General features: G+C 34.6%; 1 protein-coding gene and 1 long non-coding RNA gene across 2 annotated transcripts; one reads left to right on the top strand and one right to left on the bottom strand.

The window, feature by feature from the left end:
- Positions 1-702: 702 nt before the first annotated feature.
- LOC123203104 lies at positions 703-2,104 on the top strand. Its single transcript, XR_006499190.1, has 3 exons — positions 703-745; positions 850-909; positions 2,014-2,104. It is a non-coding gene; the product is annotated as an uncharacterized LOC123203104 (long non-coding RNA).
- A 9,860-nt stretch (positions 2,105-11,964) lies between these two features.
- Positions 11,965-23,638, bottom strand: LOC123203076 (disease resistance-like protein DSC1). The gene is made up of 7 exons (XM_044619246.1): positions 23,088-23,638; positions 21,630-22,716; positions 21,178-21,468; positions 20,040-21,086; positions 19,508-19,932; positions 18,203-18,712; positions 11,965-12,974 (listed from the first exon to the last, which is right to left on the bottom strand). Exons 1-7 carry the CDS (start codon positions 23,552-23,554, stop codon positions 12,770-12,772), a joined length of 4,032 nt encoding a protein of 1,343 aa, XP_044475181.1. The 5' UTR covers positions 23,555-23,638; the 3' UTR covers positions 11,965-12,769.
- Between the last annotated feature and the right edge of the window lie 464 nt (positions 23,639-24,102).

The following is a 24,102-nucleotide window of genomic DNA, read 5'->3' on the forward strand; positions in this document are numbered from 1 at the left end:
GTGGGTGAAAAAGTATTTCTACGAGTTTCACCTTGGAAAGGCTTACTAAGATTCGGGAAACGAGGTAAATTGAGCCCAAGATATATTGGCCCATATGAAATTCTTGAAAGAGTTGGTTTTGTTGCTTATCGACTGGCCTTACCACCTGAGTTATCTAAGATTCATAATGTTTTTCATGTTTCCATGCTTCGCAAGTATGTGCCCGATCCCACTCATGTTCTTCAGCAACAACCGTTTCAATTAAAAGAGGATTTGAGTTACCAAGAAGGGCCAAAGAGAATTATCGATGTGAAACAACAAGTGCTTCGTACTAGAACCATTCCTTGGGTTAAGGTGCATTGGAAAAATCACTCGATGGAAGAAGCAACTTGGGAACGAGAAGAGGATATGCGGGCTCAATACCCAGAATTGTTTCAATCAGGTATATAATTTCGAGGACGAAATTTGTTCTTTAGGGGGGGAGAGTTGAAATACCCAAATCTTGGTTATAGGTGAAACTAAAGGGGGTTATACGAAATCTTGCCCACATATAGGGGTTAAGTGGAAATTTTCCTTTTATTTGCTAATAAAAGTCAGTAGCCTTTTCTTCTTCAGCAAGAAGAAAAGAAACAGAGCGCAGACGGGAGAAAACAGAGAAAGAAAGGGGAAGAAGAGAAGAAAGAAAAGAAAAGAAAGAAGAAGAAAAGAAAGAAAAATAAGGAAAGGGAAAGGAAGAGAAAAGGGATTTATAGAAAAAGGGAATAGGGTATTTCATTTTTATTCAAAAAAAAAATTTTAGGGTTTGTTATATTTGTTCAAATTAGGGATTTCCAAAATTTTGATCATATTGTTTCCAATTGGTTTGAATAGGTGAAGAAGAAGGGAGATTAGCAAGAGATTTCAACTCTGATTTAGAGGCTACCCAAATCAGTGAGTGGGAATAAACTTTTCTTTCTTTATGATTTTTGGGTATAAATTTTATTTATAGTTTTGTGAAATTTTATGGTATTTATTTTGAATCCTTGAAAATGGTAGCATGGATTTGATGGAAACCTCTCAAAAAAAAAAAGGAAAAAAATAAAATAAAATAGTTTCTTTATGTATGTTATGGATTTAGGATTTGGGTGGCTATAAAGTAAAAGTTACATTATTCGGTGGATTCAGAATGCTTAATTAAGTTATGTGGTGACCAAGTGAATTCTGGAAATTATTAAATTGATGTTTTGTGTTGTGGTTGAGTTGGAATTGTTTAGTTGAGCTTTATGTGAGTTGGAAGTGTTTACTCGAGATTCATGTGTGATTTACATTTGCTTATGGTGGTTGTGATGCTTGCCGATAAGTATTGTCCAAAAAGGTCATAATATCAAGTCATTTTCTTTTATATATATATATATATATATATATATATGGTGATAAGATTTGGTTATTACTTATTATGAAATAAAATGCTCTACCTGTGCAATATTTATGCCAGGTATAACAGATTTAGATGCTCTGCCTGTGCGATATCTATACAGGTATGGCAGAATTTAGTGCTCTGCTTGTGCTTTATTTCATGCCAAGTATGACAGAATTGAATGCTCTGCCCGTGTGAGATTTTAGTATACCGAGTATGACAGTTGTTTTTCTTTTGCTCTGCCTAGGTGGGGACACCCCCGGGTATGACAGATTTCCTTTTATATGATATTTTGATGTATATCTTTATATTGGAAATGATGGGATATCTTTATATTTTAAAATCTTGATATGGAAGGAAATCTATAAGATAAAGATAGTATTGCTATTGAGTTAGAAGTGGAAATTTATAAATGATTGATATGTCCCTATGAGAAAAAGGTAGTATGGTTAATTTCATTCTTGAGACAATCAATTTATGTGATGATTTTGTGATGAACGTTTCAAGTTAAATGAGAAGCATGTGGTTTAAGCATAAGCATACTATTATATTTTGACATGCATTAATATTCTCAAGGATTTAAATTTCCTACTCACTGAGCTTTTAGCTCACCCTTATAAATGTTTTCCTCCCTCCAGGACATCCTCCAGATCGTGTTGGATAGTGTTTCGTTGGGTTGTGCCACGGTGTAGCATATTTAGTGTTGGATATAGACTTTTTGTTGTTTTTGTTTTTATAAGCTTGTGAAATGTTGAAAGGCCGGAGGCCTAATTACAATATTCTCATGACTTTTGAAATGAGTAAAGATGTAAATTATTTTGTCATGTATATGATAAGGCCGGAGGCCTGATTACAGGTTTATTTTATGATTTTTTGGCTTTAATCAGGATGTATTATGACATATACTTATATAAAGGCCGGAGGCCTATAGATGATATTATTTTACATGTTAGAATATGGTGTAGAAGGTTTTTCAACCAAAAATACAGGATGCATTTCGCCCTTCTAAGCCTATAACGGTATTCTCAGAGGTTATAGGATTAGCAGGTCGGGATGGGTCCTGTCAGATGGAAACGTCTCTTAGAAGGAGGCAAATAAGTCATACTTCTACAGAAAACTAAGTAAAAGTAAATTATTTCACTTGCCTGTGCTCCCGTATCAATGCTGATGCAGGTCGCCACTGTGATTTCCATAACATATTCAGCTTCTGTGCAAACTCGATAGGCAAGAACATTAGATTGATAAGCGAACCCCGCAAAAGCCTTGACTGCATCACATGTGCAGTAAATTAGAACAAGAATTTGGCTGAAATTAGTTGAAGCCTCCTTTCCAGAATTCAAAGAGGAGTCTTCAGTGGTGGGGTCCATCGACGGTTAGAAGGCTGCGCATATAATGGGAAAAGCATGGATGAGGAGCCATTTCATTATGGACGTTGTTTTTTAGTGGAAGAACAGATTTGGAGAGGGCTGGCTCTCGGAACCCAGCATTCCTTTAGCTTATTTTTACTGTTTTGTTATTGTCTTTGTTGTTGCCTTGTGGGGATACTTGTTTTGGTTTTGCTGTTGAACTCAATATTGTAGACTGGGCAAGTTATTGAAGTTATTGTTTCATCATGGACATGGAATGAATCATTAAACTCTGCTTAATTTTTCTCAATAGAAAACTGTTCAGTTACATTTACTTGATAACAGGGAAATGAGAATGAAGATATAATTCTAAATGTTCCTTTCTTTCCTTGGCTGTGAATGAATGTTTGGGGACTGTTGAATTGAGTTGTTGTTGGAGAGACCCTAGAACACTGAAACTGCAGGAGGAGGCTGTGTCTGGAAACTTGCTGGAGGAGCTGTTGTGAATTGCTGGAACCTTCAGTCGGCTGGATATTTGGCCTTACAGAATGCCAATAAAACGTAAATGAAAGCAGCTAGTCACAACTCAAAATTCTTGCAGCATCACAATCACTGTAATGATTTAAATTTCTCTTACATTACTGCAGAATTGAGAAAAGTATCCAACCATAAAGAAAGCTTCATCAGCTGAATATAATGGTTAACTAGTAGGTTTACATAAACTAGAAAAATATAAAACCGCCAGATCCCTGCGGTTAATTGGTGTTAAAAGTGATTTAGTTTGTGTCCAGAAGCAAATTCTAGTTTTACTTGATATGAATTCCATATGAGAAAGTTCAGCAACGTCTGAAATTCAAAAACATTACCGCGGTCTTTAATTTCAGCAACAAAGGAGCACAGACACTTGGTTGCAAAAAACAGGAAATGATGAAACAGACCATCGAAGGCCTGTACTACGATAAGAACCACATCAACATGTAAGGTAAATTAGAAGCACATGCTGCTATCTCTTAGATTTTCCTCAAATAGTAGCAACCAAAGAAGTTTGAATTAGTGGAAATTACACATAAGCAGTAATCTTATTGATTGCCCATGAGACAAAGGAAATTAATGACGTGTGCAGAAAGAGAAGTGGACAAACCACATAATTTTTTTTTTAAATTAAATAGGTTAGCTCAACGAAATACCAAGTTACAACTTTGCTTTGGCCAAGGAAATATTAGAAAATTGTTCTCCATAACCACTCAGATACCCAAAATAATCTTCGTTTTGTAAGATTTTCTCATCAATAGCATGCTTTTGAAACATGGCTTGCTCTGTCGCTCTAAGACTGCCTAGTGACTGTATCATTGTTCCATATGAATTCAAAGACAGCTTAAAACTCTTCAAGGAATTATGCATTCAAATAGAAAGACGAAAGGCATATTAGTATTGAATCCAAACTCAACAATCTGAAAGAGGGATGCTGTATCTATGAATACTAAAAAGAGCTTGAAGATCTAAAGCAATTAAAGCTACCATTGCTAAGCTAATAATATATCATATATAGCTTTTGTCTAGCCTACACCATTAAGCCGTAAACAAGGATAAAAAATCTCAGACAAAAGTCACACTAACCAGATTTCCATATAAACACTGAGATGGACTTCAAAACAAGGGAAAATAAACAACCACAATTGCATTATAATGTGAACACTTGAAAGTTTCACCTTTTTATCCAGTTAAGTGCCCAATGCTTGACATAGCCCAACGACTATAATACTCCCACTCCAAGATGAGTTGGAGTGATCCCTCCTACCACCGCATAGTAACCATCTCTAGATCCTTGAAGCTCACGAGGCACAGATAACCCCACAAAGCATAGATAACCCCAGCCGGAGAAAGGAGAATGGGCTAGCTGCCTTGACTCGCAAGTCGAGCTGAGCTGCTTGGCACAAAGCTCAAGCTTGATTTTTCAAATATATAAAGCTTGAGCTCGAGCAAGAGCCTATTTACATATAACTTGTTTCAGACTCATTCGAACTGAATTCGAGTTCAAATAAGCTCAATTCGAATCTAACCTTACTTCTAAGAGTTTCACCTTATCCCCAAGGTAAAAGGAAAAAAAAGAAGTAGCTATGCTGGAATAAGAATCCCACGAACTTTCTCCCAAAAGTAGGTCATCCCAACAAATAAGAAGCTCCAAAGCATCAGAAGAGTTGCCACGAACTGCTATTACTTCTTAGGGTTGGATGTTCAACTCTAAGTCTTCAGTAAGGCATGAGGCCAATAGTTGACTTGTGACTTGCGACTCAATGACTTTCTTCAGATGGGATACATGGAAGATGGGGTGGATTTTGGCATTTGGTGCGAGTGCTAGCTTGTAAGCAATCATGCCGATCTTCTCCAAAATCTTGTAGGGCCCATAGTAATGTGGGCTGAGTTTTCCATTTGGTTGTGTGGCAAAGGGTTAGAGGCGATAGAGTTGCAATTCAAAAAAAACAAAATAGTCGTCCAGCTGATATTGGACTTTTTAACGAGTCGAGTCAGCGTATTTATTCATATAGGTCTAGGCCCTTGTTAGGTTATCTTTGAATTCATCCAGAATCCAATTCCTTTCCTTTATTTGAATTTGAATAGCTTCCACAAGGGATTTATTATCACCGAATCTAAGGAGAATTGGCGAGTCCCTGCCATGTAAAGCTTTGAATGGTGTCATGTCTGCCGCTTTGTGGTAAGTAGTATTATGCCAAAATTCTGCTCATGCCAACCATTTTGCCTAATTGAGAGGGCTTGGAACTGAAAAGTAGTAGAGATAGGTCTCGAGGCTTTGGTTGGTTAATCTGTCTGGCTTCGGATTGTAGGTGATATGCAGAACTGTATTTGAGAATTGTAGTTGCAAGACGCAAAAGTTTAGTGTAGAAAGTACTCAAGAATATTTTATCTCGGTCAAACACAATGGTGTGTGGGTATCCATGAAAAAGAACAATCTCACAAACAAAAAGTGTGACTACTTGCCATGCAATATATGGGTGTATAAGTAGCAAGAAATGACTGTATTTGGTGAAGTGATCGACCACAACTATAATAGTGTCATATCTGCTAGATCTAGGCATTCCTTTGATAAACTCTATGGCAATGTCTTCTTAGACTTGGGTAGGGATAGGAAGAGGTTGCAAGAGTCCTGCTAGTTTTAGGGCCTCGTATTTTCTTTGTTAACACATTTCATAGGAGGCGACAAATTTACAAATGTCATTCTTTTGTCCTTTCTAATATAAAATACTGGAGACACATTTGTAGGTTTTGAAAAAGTTTGAGTGTCCCGCACCTAGTGAAGAGTGCATCTTTTGAAGTAATTGGGGAATAAGTTGAGACTGATGAAGCACTAGTAGACAACTTTTATAAAATAGAGCTTATTTCCTGACTTGATAACTTGGATAGGACATAGGGTCTCGGATGAGGTCCCATACTATTTTTTGAAGGCATGGGTCATTAGCAATCTCCTCCATTACCCATCAGCATAGGTGGCTTGCATGGTGGAAATGATAGATATTTTTCCTTGTCAAGATAACGCGTCAACTGCCCTATTTTCTTGCCTAAGCCTGTATTGGATCTCAACTCCATTACCACAATAATTTCATTACCCATTTTTGCAGGTCGTCGCCTACCACACTTTGTTCCATAAGGTATTTTAAGCTCCATTGATTTATTCAAATGATGAAATGTCAACCCAATAAGTAATGTCATCACTTCTGAACAATGAAGACTATCTCCATTAATTCTCTCTCATAAACTGACTTTACCTTGTTTCTTTGAGATAATGCTCGACTGATGCAGGTTATTAGTTATTCTTCTTGCATGAGTATTGTGCCCGCACCCACTCTTGAAGCATCTATTTCAATACCAGAAGCTTTAGAGAAGTTAGGCATAGCTAAAACAAACACTGTTGTCATGGTTATTTTGAGTCTGTTAAAGGCCTCTTGAGCTGTCTTGTCCCATTCAAAACTGTCTTTTTTGAGTAGTTTGGTTATCAGTACTACTATCTTCTCATATCCCTCCACAAATCTCCAGTAATACCCTGTAAGCCCTAAAAATCCTCATAACCCTTTGACATCCTTTGGTGGTGGACATGCCAACATGCTTTCAACCTTTGATGGATCCACGACACTTCTAAAACAGAAATGATATGCCTCAAATTTCAACTTCCGTACACCCGAATGAGAATTTCTTCTCATTAATTATTAGGTGATATTGTCTTAATACTTGGAAAGCTGTCCGAAGATGAATCAGGTGAGTCTTTTTATCTGGGCTATAAATGAGAATGTCACCATAGAAAACTAGGATAAATCTGCATAGGTAAGGTCTGAAAATGTTGTTCATCAAGGCATGGAAAGTAGCTAGTGTGTTATATAGTCCAAATGACATGACCGATAACTCATAATACCCATTATGAGTTCGGAAAGCTATCAATGTCATCTTCAACCACCTGAATCTAATGATACCCTAATTTCAAGTCCATTTTAGAGAAAATGGTAGCTCACCCTTATTTATCCAGGAGTTCATTAATGGCTAATATTGAAAACTTGTATAGGATGGTAATTATTGTTTAGGGCTTTGTAGTCAACACAAACGTGCCACCCTTATCTTTTTTCTTGATTACCAAAACTGGGCTAGAATATGGATTGGTGCTTGGCTTGATGATCCCATAATCCAATATTTCTTGGACTATTTTTTCCACCTCATTCTTTTGGTAGTATAGTAGTGGTACGGACAGATGTTTGGTCGCGGTACTCCGACAATGAGTTTGATGGCATGATCATTAGGTTGTTAAGGAGCCAATTTGTTGGAAGCTTCAGTCAACTGCTAGAATTCTTGTAAGAGGTCATTAATGTCATCTGGTTGCTCATCTTACTAAGGTTTTTCTTCAATTTGATACCATTCAACCCAATACCCCACTCCATCATTTTGGTTTGTCTTTAGGAAAGTTTTTGATGAAATTTCCAACCTCATAAGTGTAGGATCCCCTTGCGTCCCTAACCACCTCCCTTCATGTTTGAACTTAAGAGTCAATAATTTCCAGTTGGTTTCAACATTCCCCAATCTAGATAGTCATTCTATACCCAAAATAACATCAATGTTCCCCAGTTTAATAGGCAAGAAGTCTTGAATTATTTTTATCCCATGTATCGACAGTTTTATGTTTATACAAATGTTAGTACCCTTCAATTGATATCCATTTCCAACCATAACTCCAAAATTTTTAGTGGGTACCACTAGTAAATTAATTTTCTTAACAATTCAGCCGAAATAAAATTATGACTAGCCTCGCTATCCATTAGAATGCATACCTTACAAGCTAAAACTTCTCCAAGGACTTTGAACATCCAGTATAGACTGATTCCGATGATTGAATGGGCAATTGATTCAATTGGTTCCTCTGGTAGCTCCATTGTTACTACTTCTACTGTTGCCATGAAGGAAGCACGAAAACGCACAGAAAGGTGCATTTCCACAAATCTGAAATGCTTCAGTTTCTGAAACAGTCTAAATTGGTACAAAATATTTTAAGGCTGTTTTGGTAATTTTAAATAATAAGAACAGAAATGTGTTTTCCTATGCATAAAAGGGGAACAAATTGTTTTAAAATTGAATAACCTTAAACCTAATTTCTCTTCTTCCTTGCTTTCATTCTACGAAGCATCCTCTCCTTCTTCGAATAGCGGCTGACTAGGTGTGTGTAATCTCTGCTTTCTCCCTCTTGTTCGTTCGTAGAAACTGGAAGTGAAGAAAGTCCATAGAAATTGAAAGTAATTCTAATTTTTTATAATGTATATTAAATTATTGTTTATATTGCTACGAAATTGTCAATTTTACTTTTATGATGCTTTAGGATTATGGAATTCAGAGTTAATGGCAGGACGGATGCTCCCTTCCATGATATATTAAATTATTTTATATAGATCGTCAGACATATTAAATTATTTTAGATAGACTCCAGATGCTCTATTCCCAATATTTCTAATTTATTATAAAATTTATATTAAATTATTGTACATATACTGCTAGATGCATACTTCATTCCCAAGATTTCAAATTTATTGTAAAATATATATTAAATTATTGTATATATATTTTAACGCAACTTGACTCATCCTTGCATTATGTATGTCTCCATTCTCATGAATTCTTCTAATATGACATAAATTTTTACGTGTTAACAACTTAATGGCAAACGGTGGACACTTGCAATACATACATCATTCTTGTAAAATACACACACACACATATAAAAGTTATTCGCAAATATAATATACAATTTTTTTAATTAATAATTATTGAATCTTTGATTTTATACCATTTGACTGAATAATTTTATAATCTGTAATTTAGTTGTTCTGGTTTGATTTGAATGTTATTTATAGATGAAAGTTTCTGTATAATTAAATTGATTTATTTATGTTTTCAAATTGTATTTTATTTCAATTGTGTAGTAAACTGTTCAGAAGAATAGTTGGTGATTTATGTGATTTGATTGATTTTTTTGGGTGAATTTTGGCAAATTGTTGGTGATTTTATTTGACTGAATTTGGGTTAATCATTAACGAATTTTGCTACTAGTAGGGAAAGTTCTAGTTCTAAAAGTAGTAGCAGTGTGGGTTTCATAAAAAAGAATAACGATAAAGACCAAAATCCACTGTGGAAATATGTCACAAAAATTAAAAAACTTGGGGAATCAAGAGGTACATGCAAATGGATTTGTAATTTTTGTCATCAAGAAAGGCAATGGACTTATATTAAAATTAAAGCTCACCTATTAAAAATTAAAAGGAAAGGAATTGGTGTTTGTTCTAAAGTGAAATTTGAAGATTTAGCAGAAATAAGAAAATTAGATGATAAAACTACCAATAAGATTTATAATTCTCAACCTAAGCAAGTGTTATTGCCTAGTAGTACTACCAATATAAGTCAGTCATTGCCTTTATCCTTATCATCACCGAATGGGTCAAATCCTTTTTTAAAAAAGAGAAAAGTTGATAATTCTTCTATTGTTAAATCTTTTGACATACAAACTAGAGTTCAATTAAATGAGAAAATTGCTAGAATGTTTTACACTGGTGGTTTTCCTTTTAATTTTGCTAGGAATCCAAACTATGTTAATGTTTTTTCATTTTTAGCTAATCATTCATTGGGTTGTTATGTGTCTCTTAGGTACAATAAATTAAGAACTTTACTACTTCAACAAGAGAAAGCAAATGTAGAGAGGTTATTGGAACCTATTAAAAGTACTTGGATAGAAAATTATGTTAGTATTGTTAGTAATAGATGGAGTGAACCACAAAGGAGGCCTTTAATTAATTTCATGATTGTTTGTAAATTTGGCCCAACGTTTATTAAAGTCGTTAATTGTGCAAGTGAAATTAAAGATAAATATTTCATTGCTAATTTGTTGAAAGAAGATAATTAATGAGGTTGGTCATTAAAAAGTAATTCAAGTAATAACTGATAATGCTAAAAATTGAAAAGGTGTTGGAGGAATCATTGAAGACATGTTTTCACATATTTATTAGACTTTATGTGTTGTGCATACTTTTAATCTAGCTTTGAAAAATATTTATGCAGTTAAAAATGTGGAATCCAATCAAGAGACATATGATGAATGTCACTAGGTAAACTGATATTCATGGTGATGTCATGGTAATTTAGAATTTCATAATGAACCATTCAATGCAATTGGCTATGTTTAACCGATTTAGTTTTTTGAAATTACTTTCAGTTGCGGACACTCTTAAAAGATTTAAGTTAATTAAGGGTGTTATGGAATTAATGATCGTAAGTGAACAATGGGGACAATACAGACAAGACGATCAAGGCAAAGCAAGATTTGTTCGTGATAAAGTGTTGGATGAGAATTAGTAGGCAAAGGTCAATTACATTCTTGTTTTTACTGCACTGATTTATAATATGATTCGAGTGTGTGATATAAATAAGTCATTTCATCATTTGGTTTATGAGTATTGGGATTATATGATTGAAAAGATCAAATCAGTTATTTATGAACATGAAAGAAAGTTTCTAACACTTGATTCTCCTTTCTATTCGGTGGTCTACAGTATTTTTTATGATCGGTGGCTAAAGAGTAATACTCCACTCCATTGTTTAGCTCATTCATTGAATCCAAGGTAAATAACTAATTGAATTATATATTTATTTCATACTCATTTTGTATATTTATTTATTAAATTGACTATTAATTTGTTAACTATTTAATATATTTATTATTTGTGAAGGTTTTATAGTGAATAGTGGGTTCAAGGATGTGAAGGTAGAGTGCCACCTCATATAGATGGGGAAGTCTCCATTGAGAGGAACAAATGTTTTAGAAAAATCTTTTATAAAGATGAGTGTGTTAAAAAACATTAGATGAATATGCTAACTTCTCTCTCAAAAGTAGACCATTTGATGATCTTGACTCATTGGTGCTAGATTTAATATAGAATTGATGAAGTGATAGGCATAGTTTGGTTCAAATGCTCCATTGCTTCAAAAGTTGGCATTTAGAGTACTCGGACAACTTAGTTCCTCCTCTTATTATGAAAGAAATTGAAATACTTATTCCTTCATTCATTCAATTAGGAGAAATAAATTAATTCCAAAATATGCAGAAGACTTGGTTTTTGTTTTTAACAATTTTTGTCTATTGTCAAGGGTTAACTCTAAGTATTATGATGGTAAGGAGAAGATGTGGGATATTGGTGGAGATGACTTTAGGAGCATAGAAGATGTGGGACTTTTTCAATTAGCCAACCTCTCATTATATGAACCAGAATTAGAGTTTTTTTTTTTAATGAAGATGCTAATGACATAACGGATAAGGAAAATGATCAGATAGAGAAAATATAACAAATATTTTACTTTTTTTATTTTTTCATTATTTTTTATTTGATGACTTTGATATTGAACCTTAGAAATTATTACTTTGATGAAATAATGTTGAGTTTATAGATTGGTTTATTTACATTTTGATATAATATATTCATTTATATACATATTTATTTTCCATTTTAAAATATGAATATATAAATATTGATTTAGTTTATACATGCAGTTTCAAGAACTTGAGTTTGTAATTTATTTTTGATATAAAATTGTTTTGTTATATGTTATTATAAATTGATTGGAAAAAGTCAATTATTGTATTTTTTTAAATTAAAATATAAGTTACTATATTTTTTATAAAAATTTGATATAAATAAAAAAGGAACTTTATATTTTTTATATGTACATATTTTCTCAAGTTTTTGTTTTCTACTTTTTTGAGAAAATGTGTTTCAATATTTCAACATTTCTGTTTCCGTGCTATTTTGGTTACCACTTCTACAGAAGTCACTTTGCCAAATTCCGACACTCCTTCATCTTCCTCTATATCACCGACAATCAATACTTGCAGAGCTCATTGTCAGCATCCATGGTTAGGGTCGAATGGCTTGTCACAGTGAAAACATAACCCTTTCAAGTATTTGTCTTACTGTTCGGTCTCAGAGAGTCATCGGAAAGATAGTCAACTCTATTTGAATGCAGTTCAATTCCTCCAGGATTGTTCCCACTTCCGTTCCTAGACTATTCAACCTCGCCGACACTTCTTTCTCTAGTTGGTCAACCCTCGCTTCCATTCTAGTACTGACCATTCGCTGATTATTCCCTTGCTCTAATACCACTTTTGATGCGTACCTGATCCAGAGATGTTGCTGCAGGAGTTGCTCAAGAACTGCCCTTACTTCTGCTTCACCCGAGCAGCAAGTGGGACTGGAATTGTGTTGTGATTTGTAATCGAATTAGAATGCTTTGTAATTGCAATGGATTGAATGAAGATGAATGAATAAAGACTTGGCTAATTTATTGATTAAAATAGAAATCCAGAATACACTGCTTTGTCTAGAAAATAACTGAAAACCAATACCTTGGAGCTGGAATCTACAGCATCCGAAGGTCCCTAGGCCTAAGCCCCCAAACTCAACCTAATTGATTGTAATTTTCCTTTATGATCCTTGTTCACTGCATTGCCCTCCTTTTATAGCGAAGCAGCCTGTTGTGGATGTGTGTTATCTGCCTCCGTTGAGTTATATTTATCTTGAGCCTCCTTTGAGTTATCTTGAAGTGTTTCACCCTGTTTATCTTTATGATGCTTATCTCCAACTATTGTTATCTTTTTCTCAACCACTGGAGAGAAAATTCCCTTCTTGCCCTTTCTTCGATAAGTCTTGATGATTGGGGGTCTATCAGATTCATTCATCAATAGAACATATTATAATCTAAATAATGGTTTAAGAAAATAACAAATTAAAGTGATAATAACCTGCGCATGTTTTAACAGTAACTCTAGCAAGAACATTATCGGACATTGATATTTTGCAACCAATATCCTCTTTACTCTAATCATTCTATATGCCTTTAGAAGAATATTGAAAAAGTCACAAATATGAATATCACTCATTTTGCTATTTTTTCTACATAATATCTTCAACATCAACAAAAAAGTTTTACAGTAGCCAAGCCTGGGAAATATTCTTTGCTAGCCCTCTAGATATATGATTATTTTACAGCCAATTACAATTACATCAAAACATGTTCAGTTGATCATACATAAATACTATTTTAGGATATTAAAAAAACATATATGAATCAATTTATATATTTATGCCTCACAAGATTACTTTGTTCTCATACCCTAATGCTGATTCTAAAGATTCTCCCTTCACTAAACATGTTTTGATGGGTATATTTGGTGGTTAGTGATGTATATGCAGCTCCATTGTCATTTTTGGGTTCCAAGTCATCCGTAAGTCTCCATGCAACCTTTGAAGCCAAGAAGAATGAAGTTCCAGCAAATCCCAAGCCAAAGGAAGCATTGCACCTTCAATTTTGGCCCAAAACCACTTTTGGATATAATCTTATTACATCCACCCAAGGTCCAAATGAATAGCTTGCTCCAATTGATCCAAAAGTGCAACTTTTGAAGTCCATCAATGGTCCAAACGTCCAAGCATCATTTTGAGAAGCCCAAGTGAAGTTACAACCATCCATCACTCCATTTTGAAGCCCAAAAAGGTGTTCAAAGCCCATTTAGTTGGATTGCAACTAAAAGGGAAGAAAATAACTTTAGTTGGTGGACATAGTTCCACCTTTTAAGGAAAAGTTGTTCCCTTTTGTTAGTTTATTCATTAATGTAGTATGGCCTTAGTTTAAATGAATGGTTGAGCTTAAATGAAGGGCAAAGCTTCCATGTCAAATTAATTGCCCCATTTTTGCCGCCATATGCACTTGTATATGAAGTAGATTTTCACTTGTAGAAAGGCTAGACTTCTTTGCTAATGAATATTCAAGTAAAAGCTTTGTAGCTTTTCTTTAGTTGCTTTTTTCCTTTATCCAATTCATCTTGGAGGAAGAATTGGTGGTGGAAGACCCTAAGGTTGGTGGAAATTTCCTTTATGCCTTGGTTAACTTTCTTGTTACCCCTTGGAATCCAAAGTGTGAATGTGTGTTATATGCCCGGATACTGTTCACAGTATGCAATTTTGCCATTTTCAGATTTTGCCATCCAACTTTGAAACTAGTTTTGAATGTCTTGTTGATTGAGTTGTGATTGCTATCATATATCATTAGAAAGCTCTTTGAATGCCCTTTCCAATGAACCATAATTTGTATGTTTTGGAAGTCATTTGATTGGTCAAATTGGAAGACAAAGTGCTGCTGTGCCATATGAACAATAAATTCCAGATTTTCACTTTGTGACTTGTTGCATTGCCTTGATGGATATGCACCATTTGGTATCAGAGCATAGGTTGTTTGTGTGATTTGTTGACTGATTTTCATCTCCCGGAGCTACTGTTCACCTCCCGGAATTTACTGTTCACTACAAAATTACTGTTCACAGAACCTTAATTTGCCTTAAACACAAACCTTCCTTAACCTAAACACTTACCAATACTCACCCCAACCCTAACACACTTATAACCATTAACCATTACCACAAATGTCCCACAAAAGAACTTCATCCTCATCCTCCTCACCTGCTCATCCTTGGGAATTTGCCCACATGGCATTGAAAGAAGAAGTTAAAGGAGAACTTAAGGCCATTAAGGACCAAATGAATCAAATGATGCAAATGATGAGAGACTTGACCCTCACTCAAAGTAGGGCACCCTTATCACAGCCCCAAACTTCAACACAAAGCCAAATACCCCCTCCTCCACCTCACCCAACACAACTACATCAACCAAGAAGACATATTAGACCTTCCCCTCCTCCTCCTAGACATCATAGGGAGGAATTGATGCTTCATGATTATTCAAGTGAGGAAGAACAAGAGAGGCCACCTAGGAGAGAAAAGGATGATGATAGGGGTTTAAGAATTGAAATTCCGGAATTCGAAAGGAGCATGAGTCCGGATGATTTTGTTGATTGGTTACATGCTATTGAGAGAGTTTTTGAATATAAGGGCTATTCGGATGAGAAGAAATGTAAACTTGCCATCTTGAAATTCAAGGATTATGCATCCTTGTGGTTGGAAAATCTTAAGAAGCAAAGGGAAAGGGATGGCAAAGAGAGAGTGAGATCTTGGGAGAAACTAAAGAAGCTTATGAAGAGAAGATTCCTTCTGGACAACCATAAACAAGATCTTTACCTCAAGCTACACACCCTTAAGCAAGGAAGTGATGGAGTAGAGCATTACATAAGGGATTTTGAGAAGCTATTAATGAGGAGTGAGCTGCCGGAAGTGAAAGAGCAAACCATTGCAAGATTCATTGGTGGCTTAAACCAAGACATTGCTCATATGGTAGAATTGCAACCATATTGCACTTTTGAAGATGTGTGTAAGTTGGCTATTAAAGTGGAGAAGCAAAAGAAGGCCATGAGGCCCATGGTTTCCAAGTCATTCTCCAAAGAGACATTATCTAACAAAAGCATATCTTTTACCAAGGGAACTACCTTCCATAAAGGTTCCCCATCCTACACAAATGTTGTTGATTCTTCTTCCAAGGAGAAAGGCAAGGAACAAATGGTGGAACCAACTAAGGACAAGCCTAATATGGTGAAGACCAACCTCTCCAACAAAAAGTGCTTTAAATGCCAAGGCTATGGACACTTCCAAGCTGAATGCCCTAATAGGAGAGTTTTATCCTTGATGGAGATACAAGCAATTGAGGAGTCTCTTCAAGAAGAAGAAGAAAGTGAAGTTTCCAGCCATGAAAGTGATGAAGCCAACAAGGAAGAAGAAGAAATTCTACAAGGAGCTGATGAAGGAGAGATGTTAGTGATTAGAAGAGCATTGCATGCCAAGCCTCTTCCTCATGAAGAGCAAAGACTCCACATTTTCCAATCAAGGTGCACCATTGAAGATAAAGTGTGTTCTTTAATTGTAGATAGTGGAAGTTGTGCCAATGTAGCTTCATCTACCTTAGTGGAAAAACTTGGATTACCTACAATACCTCATCCTCAACCATACAAGCTCTAATGGTTGAGCAATGGGACCAGCCTCCAAGTAGCCAAACAAGTGCTTGTTTCCTTCTCCATTGGTAAGCATTATAGTGATGAGATTTTGTGTGATGTGATTCCTATGGATGCTTGTCACTTGTTGTTGGGAAGACCATGGCAATTTGATAGGGAAGTGAAGCATGATGGCAAGAAGAACACTTACTCCTTTAAATTCAATGGCAAGACTATCACTTTAACTCCTCTTAGTCCACAACAAGTTCATAGAGCTACTAAGGGAAAAGAAGTCAAGAAAGAGAGCTTGTTTATGAATGGTCAACAAATGGAGGGCAGCCATCTTGAAGATTTGAGGGCAAATCCTTCTCAACCCGGGGAGGATGATGTATATGCAGCTCCATTGTCATTTTTGGGTTCCAAGTCATCCGTAAGTCTCCATGCAACCTTTGAAGCCAAGAAGAATGAAGTTCCAGCAAATCCCAAGCCAAAGGAAGCATTGCACCTTCAATTTTGGCCCAAAACCACTTTTGGATATAATCTTATTACATCCACCCAAGGTCCAAATGAATAGCTTGCTCCAATTGATCCAAAAGTGCAACTTTTGAAGTCCATCAATGGTCCAAACGTCCAAGCATCATTTTGAGAAGCCCAAGTGAAGTTACAACCATCCATCACTCCATTTTGAAGCCCAAAAAGGTGTTCAAAGCCCATTTAGTTGGATTGCAACTAAAAAGGAAGAAAATAACTTTAGTTGGTGGACATAGTTCCACCTTTTAAGGAAAAGTTGTTCCCTTTTGTTAGTTTATTCATTAATGTAGTATGGCCTTAGTTTAAATGAATGGTTGAGCTTAAATGAAGGGCAAAGCTTCCATGTCAAATTAATTGCCCCATTTTTGCAGCCATATGCACTTGTATATGAAGTAGATTTTCACTTGTAGAAAGGCTAGACTTCTTTGCTAATGAATATTCAAGTAAAAGCTTTGTAGCTTTTCTTTAGTTGCTTTTTTCCTTTATCCAATTCATCTTGGAGGAAGAATTGGTGGTGGAAGACCCTAAGGTTGGTGGAAATTTCCTTTATGCCTTGGTTAACTTTCTTGTTACCCCTTGGAATCCAAAGTGTGAATGTGTGTTATATGCCCGGATACTGTTCACAGTATGCAATTTTGCCATTTTCAGATTTTGCCATCCAACTTTGAAACTAGTTTTGAATGTCTTGTTGATTGAGTTGTGATTGCTATCATATATCATTAGAAAGCTCTTTGAATGCCCTTTCCAATGAACCATAATTTGTATGTTTTGGAAGTCATTTGATTGGTCAAATTGGAAGACAAAGTGCTGCTGTGCCATATGAACAATAAATTCCAGATTTTCACTTTGTGACTTGTTGCATTGCCTTGATGGATATGCACCAGTTAGCTCTTTGAAAAATTTACATAAAAATTAATAATTTGAGATTTTTAATTTAGAAACAAAATATTAATGGAACAATAATGTTACTTTTCAACTGAACTTCATCGAATTCTAATAAAAAAATAATAAATCATAACGTTGGGAGTATATAATAAATGTACTACATTTATTCTGATTTACAACAATTAAAGATTTAATTTAATAACCAATTATCCAGAAAGAGTTTTAGAAAATTTAAATTATATACTGCACATACAAGAAATTGGGTCTTGAATTAGTTATAAAGCTTTTTAAAGGATCTTTTGAAATAAAACATCATGTATATACATCAATGTTGCCAAATGAGTTTAAAAGAAAAAGAGAAAACCTAGCTCATGGTTGTCACTAATAATAACATTAATCATGAATTAGAAGTTTGCATCTTACTTACTATGAAACACATATTTCCTTGGTGATATGAACATGTATATATGATCTTTGAGATAAGATGAAAATATATCAGAAATAAGTCATAAGCGTAAAAGAAATAACAAAATAGCCTAAAGATGGAAAGAGCATTACTTCATTATATGCAGTAGAGAAGGTATATATCTTATTTAATTACCTTGAGCTGGATTCTCCTTTACAGAAATTTGAAGATTTCAACCTCTTATTAGAGTGTGCTTCCTCTTCAACAATGAGAGTACATCTGGATAAAAACCCTGAAAATGGAGGCGATGAAGCACCAAGAAAGCCTCCATAACTGCCCATCCACCCCGTAGGTGCAACCAACCTCTGATAAAATGTGAATGGCTGGGGATATATCAGAGGAAGGACCTCACCAATGCCTTGCCCAACTCCATTTCCACCTTTCCCCATCATGCCTGTTCCACCCACTGCGGCAGGTCTTCTATTTCTAATTAGACTAGCTGATACTCTCTTTCTTGTTCCCGTATTCCCTCTTCTGTAAACACCATCACCACCAGCATGATTTTGTTGCAGAATACTCCCTCCAGCAACACCACCAGTGTGAACACCGCCTCCATTATTATTACGACTATTTACACTGTTATTGATCACAACTTGCTCTAACACTTTACTCATCACCGTACTTTTCCCCAACTCAAAATTCTCCCTATAATCAAATTTCCAAAAGAAAGAACTAATATTATTGAAATCCACTTTCTATTCAGTATATTTTGCCCGTTATCTTTCTGCAAAAACTTAAATATTGGTAACTAATTTAGAAGAGAAGATTAACAGAACAATAATGACACCTTTCAATTGAACTTCAATAAATTAAAAGGAAAAATAAGATATCATCATATTGGGATTAATTAGAAAATGTAATACATTTGTTCTAATTTAGATAATTTAGTGCAATTAAAGATTCAATATATAATCAATCATCAAGAGAGTCTTAAAGAAATATTTCATATTACAATAGCTTTTGACAAATAGACCACAATTTTTTTTAAAATATATATATATTTACAACAATAGAGCAGTATTTATAGATTATACATTTACTTTGGAGATTACCTTAGACTTCCCTCAAGGTTTTCAAATTTTTTATTAATATAATAACTTTTACACTTTTTATCATAAACTACGCTCAAAGTTTGAAAATGTATCATAGATACCCCTTTGCATTATCAAATGAACCATCAAAGTTTTAAAAAGTTATCATAGACTCTCCTTTGCGCCAACCTTGTCACATTGCCATTATGTTTGCAAAACAATTTCTTATTAGAGCAAACTAACCATTTTACCCTAACAATTTCTTATAAGACCAACGTCACCATTGCACTCATCTACAACAAATGTCAACATAATGGAGTTAAGGCAAAGGGGTATCCATGATATAATCTCAAATAGACAAATGAAAATAGAGTATATATACACAGCATTACTTAATTATACTAATTACCTTGAGCGGGGTTCATCCTTAAATAAACGGATCCCACACTTCTTTACAGACAAAGAACATGTGAAATCAAAGAAGGCCTCCATATTGCCATTGAATTCACCAAAAAGATTGCAGCTATACCCCATGAATACGTGATCTGACTTAATAGAGCTGAGTCCAATAACCGAACTGTTTTTCTTACAAACTGTCCTATCAACACCTCGGCATTTCAAATACAAGTGATACTGAAAATAATTACTAAGGTACCTGGTGTGACCTTTGATTCCTACAATGGCGCAAAACACAAACCCCAAAAACTTATGATTCAACAAACCTTGTGGTAGCACTATGTGAGATCCACTGCTTTGAATATCAAACAAGCCCGGAATTTCACTTCCAGGGAAACAAATATAACCTTCTGGATGGATAATAAAGTTAGATGATGTCTGCACCATAAAGTTTATTACAAAATTGTTAATATAATATCATTTTTTAAATTTTTAAATGAAAAAGAAATTGAAATCATAGGGTAATGCAAGAGACTGAGTGATACCTTTGTAAATTTTGAATGTAAACTTCTATCTTCATACATTTTAAATAGAATATCATTCAAAATGTTTCTGATTGCATTCCAATCCAGATTGAAGCAATTTATGAAGCTAAGCATCCAACAGTTATATTTCTGACTTTGCATTGACAAACCTGATAATGCTTTCAGCAATTTGCAACCCTGTGCCGTTAGATTTTCCATATTACATGGGAGCTTTGGTAATGCTTGAAGCCTACTACAAAACTTTATGTCAAGGTGCCACAAGTTAAAAAGGTTCATGATGCTTGTTGGTACACCACTAAAATTGTTTCCAGCTAATTTTAAATCTCTTAGTGAGGACAAGTGGCCAAGGTTATCAGGTAACTCAGTGATATTGCAGTCATTCAAATTTAAACTCGATAAAAATTGGAGACCTGATAAACTAGAAGATAGCAAGCCCGAAAAACCTAGACCCTTGCAACCCTCAAAAGTTAAAACACGAATGTTTTTCAAATATACCATGGATGACGGTAACTCCCTTATAGCAGTTCCATTAGCTTCTAGCACTTCCAAACTTTCTAAATTCCCTATGTCTTCGGGCAATCTATCAAGTTTCAAGCATCCAGATATATAAAGATACTTAAGAAACTTTAATTTACAAATGTTGTTTGGGAGACTCTCAAGGCTTGAACATCCTCTAAGATTCAATTCAACTAGGATGGAATCACATTCAATGGAAGAAGATAATTCTGTTATTGCTGTTCCATCCAGACACAATCGCTCCATGTTACATGAGATCCTTGGAGCAGTATTGAGATTTGAGCAACCAGAGAGAATAACATCTCTAAGAGAATCTGATTGAATGCCAATTGGTAGACTGATAAGGCTTCTACAATTTCTCAAATTCAACTTAACAAGTTTATTGAGATTCTGAACAGTTGGAGTGATCTCAAACAAATTTGTACAGCCTTCTAGAATCACGCTCTTTAGGTTTGGAGCCTGTGAGAGGTCTGGGATTTTAAGTAGATGCTCAGAGTAACTCAGGTCAATGTAATTTAAATTTCCAAGATTCTGTAACAAAAAAAAAAATGGCTAACAAAAATCAAAAAACCTAATATTTGAAATCTATAAAATAAAAATGCCATGTGAAACCAAAATCTACCTTGATACCAGACCATAGTTGTTCAAGATTGTTGTTTCGCATGTTAAGTATGACAAGATTCTCAGGATAGAACTTCAATGGCAATGATGTGCAAAAGTAACCATCCCAATAGATGCATCTTAGCTCTGCAAAATCAAATTCTAGGCCTTCAAAACCATGCACTTTATTATTGTCCGACCCCTCTGCTATCAGGAACCTTAAATTATCCATATCTGAGAAAGCATGAGGATTTAAGTGGATCTCTCTTATATAAGACATATTAAACCTTAGGCCCCGTATCATATCAGTTCCCTATAATCAAAATCAAATGACAAGTTAATACCAAAAAATTAATAAATATACCTCCCGTACCCGAAGCCCATAACTATAGGAACTAATGCATACAAAAAAATGAATAGATTTCACAAATAATACAAAAGTAGAAATTGAAAGATAATGTTGTTTGTTCTTACCTTGTTTCTTTCTAGAACATAATAGACATCATTATGATGCCACAATCGACTACGTTCACCAGGTCTTTTGACAGATTCTTGTCGAACAATTTCTCTACCCATTTCTTGAAGCAAATCATGCATTCTTATGATGTTGTTTGAAATAATTATGAGAGCCTTATCAATGAGAACCCTTATTCCAATTTGTGAAGAGATACTATTGGCATCAAAAATTTCTTTCACAAGATTTTCGTCCCATCCTTTAAAAAAACATGCAATATCTAGAAATAAATCTTTCTCTTCATCATCTAATCCATCATAACTTATCTTTAGCACTGACTGGATATCATTATGTGGACATTTTCTTAATTTATCTAGTGCACTTTCCCATTCATGTTTTTCTCTATCAAGTAGAAAGGAACCTAAAACTATCAAAGCTAATGGCAAACCTTTTGTATAACTTATCACTCTATTTGATAGCTCCTTGAAATCTTCACCAATGGGATGGTCTATTCTAAAGGCATACTGTTTAAAAAGTTGAAAAGATTCATCACTATGCAATCCTTTGACTTCATATATGGTGGCATCAGTCAATCCACAATTTCTAAGCACTTGTTTATCCCTTGTTGTTATAATGATTCGACTTCCAAAACCTAAATAATCAAGATCTACAATTAACTCTTTTATTTGTTTCAAATTTGTGACATCATCAAAAACAATAAGAACCTTCTTACGTCTAAGCCTTTCATTTGAGAAAGTGAGTCCTAGATTGAGGCTTTCATCCTCTAGTATTGTAGAAAGAAGTTCTTTTTGCAAGCGACATAACCCACCCTTCTTTGATTCTTCCCTAACATTATGAATAAAACAAGAGCCTTCAAACTCCCTTGAGATTTCATTGAATACAGCAGTGGCAATAGTTGTCTTGCCTATACCACCCATACCCCAAAGTCCTACCGTGCACACTTCATTCAAGCCATTAGACAATAAAGATATAATCTTACGGGTGCTCTGCTCCACTCCAACCAAGCCCTTTCTTTCAGTAGAAGACATATCATTTAATCTCTTCAAAATATCTTGAATAATTTTCTCTATGAGTTTCGATTCAGGCCTGCGGTAGTAATAAAAGTTAAAAAGAGAAATAATCATAAGTAAATGAAAAGGAAATAAAGCCGAGCCTAATTCTAATAGCCCACATTTGTCCATCAACATGAAAATTTTCTTCCAGTATAGCATATTTGAGATCTGATTGTAAATTCTATTTATCAAAACCATATAAAATAATAATAATAAAACATATTATCATCTCTGACAAAATCAAAGGCGTCAAAATTTAAATAGATCAAACTGAAATTTCATCCCTGTCATTGCAAATCTCAAAGATAACACAGTGAAATTTTATGCTGAAATATCATATTTGTCCATTGATGCATGAAAAAGCTTAAGCGAAAAGAAATATAATATCAACGCAAAAGAATTTACCTGATGGCATTTGAATCGAAGCCAGACAGACTGGCGACTTCCGTCAATGCATTTCTCCATCTCTGCAACATCTCTGGTCTGTCCTTATATCGTACTTCATGATCAGCAAATGCATCTCCGAAATTCCCCCCTTGCTTCCTTACATCTGATGGATCTACACGATAGAAAACTGGTATAACAATCTGACCGTTCATTTTCTTGCAATCGAGGATCTTTACAAGTTCTTCGAGGCACCATCTAGAAGAAGCATACCGTTTAGATAAAACGACAACTGAAATTTTTGAACCTTCAATTGCCCTGAAAAGAGAAGGTGAAATCCCATCTCCTCTTTTAAGTTCATCATCGATGAAAGTTTCAATCTTTCTCCTACACAAAGCTGAATTCAGGTGGCTCGTAAAACCGTCACGAGTATCCTCACCTCTGAAACTAAGAAAAACATCATACAATACTAGAGAAGAAGAAGCCATCGTACTTGCTGGAAAACAATCTGACTCTTTGAAGTTCTCGGTCTGCTCACAGGAATTGGAAAAGGAAAGTAGGACTGCAGGACTGAAATTCTGCGTTCTTTTGTCAATGAGAGCGGACGGAAAGTGCCTGCATTTATTTTATATTTATTCAACTAACTTTCATAGTCCTTTTTAACTTTTTATTTGACCAGTTGGATAATTTGGATCGATTGTGTAATTTCCGGTGAATTTATAATTTTATTGTAAGAAGATAATGGTTTATATAGAAATTATTTTTTTAAATTTAATTAACTTCTGTTAAATTCACCTTCCTAACCAATGATAAATTATTTTTTAATTTAATTAATCACTTCATCAATTGAACTAAAGTCTTCTTAATTCTTGTGATAATTCAACACAACATCAAGCACTTTATTAATTAAGCCAAAAAGTTTTCTTTAATTCTTATGATTAGTTAACAAAATCAATCATTCTATTAATCAAGTTAAAAACTTCTCCTTAATTTTTGTACTAAATCAACATTATCAATCACTTCAATCAAAACATAG

This window comes from Mangifera indica, chromosome 19 (genome assembly GCF_011075055.1).
Source record: "Mangifera indica cultivar Alphonso chromosome 19, CATAS_Mindica_2.1, whole genome shotgun sequence".
NCBI lineage: Eukaryota > Viridiplantae > Streptophyta > Magnoliopsida > Sapindales > Anacardiaceae > Mangifera > Mangifera indica.

Bases quoted from the DNA above. Each gene is read 5' to 3' on its own strand.
- LOC123203076 (XM_044619246.1), bottom strand. From the start codon at position 23,554: ATGGCTTCTTCTTCTCTAGTATTGTATGATGTTTTTCTTAGTTTCAGA. The intron at 21,469-21,629 runs GTAAGAACAAAC...TTTTGATTATAG, and splicing joins ATGTTCTAGAAAGAAACAAG to GGAACTGATATGATACGGGG. The intron at 18,713-19,507 runs GTAATTAGTATA...ATTTGATTATAG, and splicing joins AAGGATGAACCCCGCTCAAG to GGAGAATTTTGAGTTGGGGA.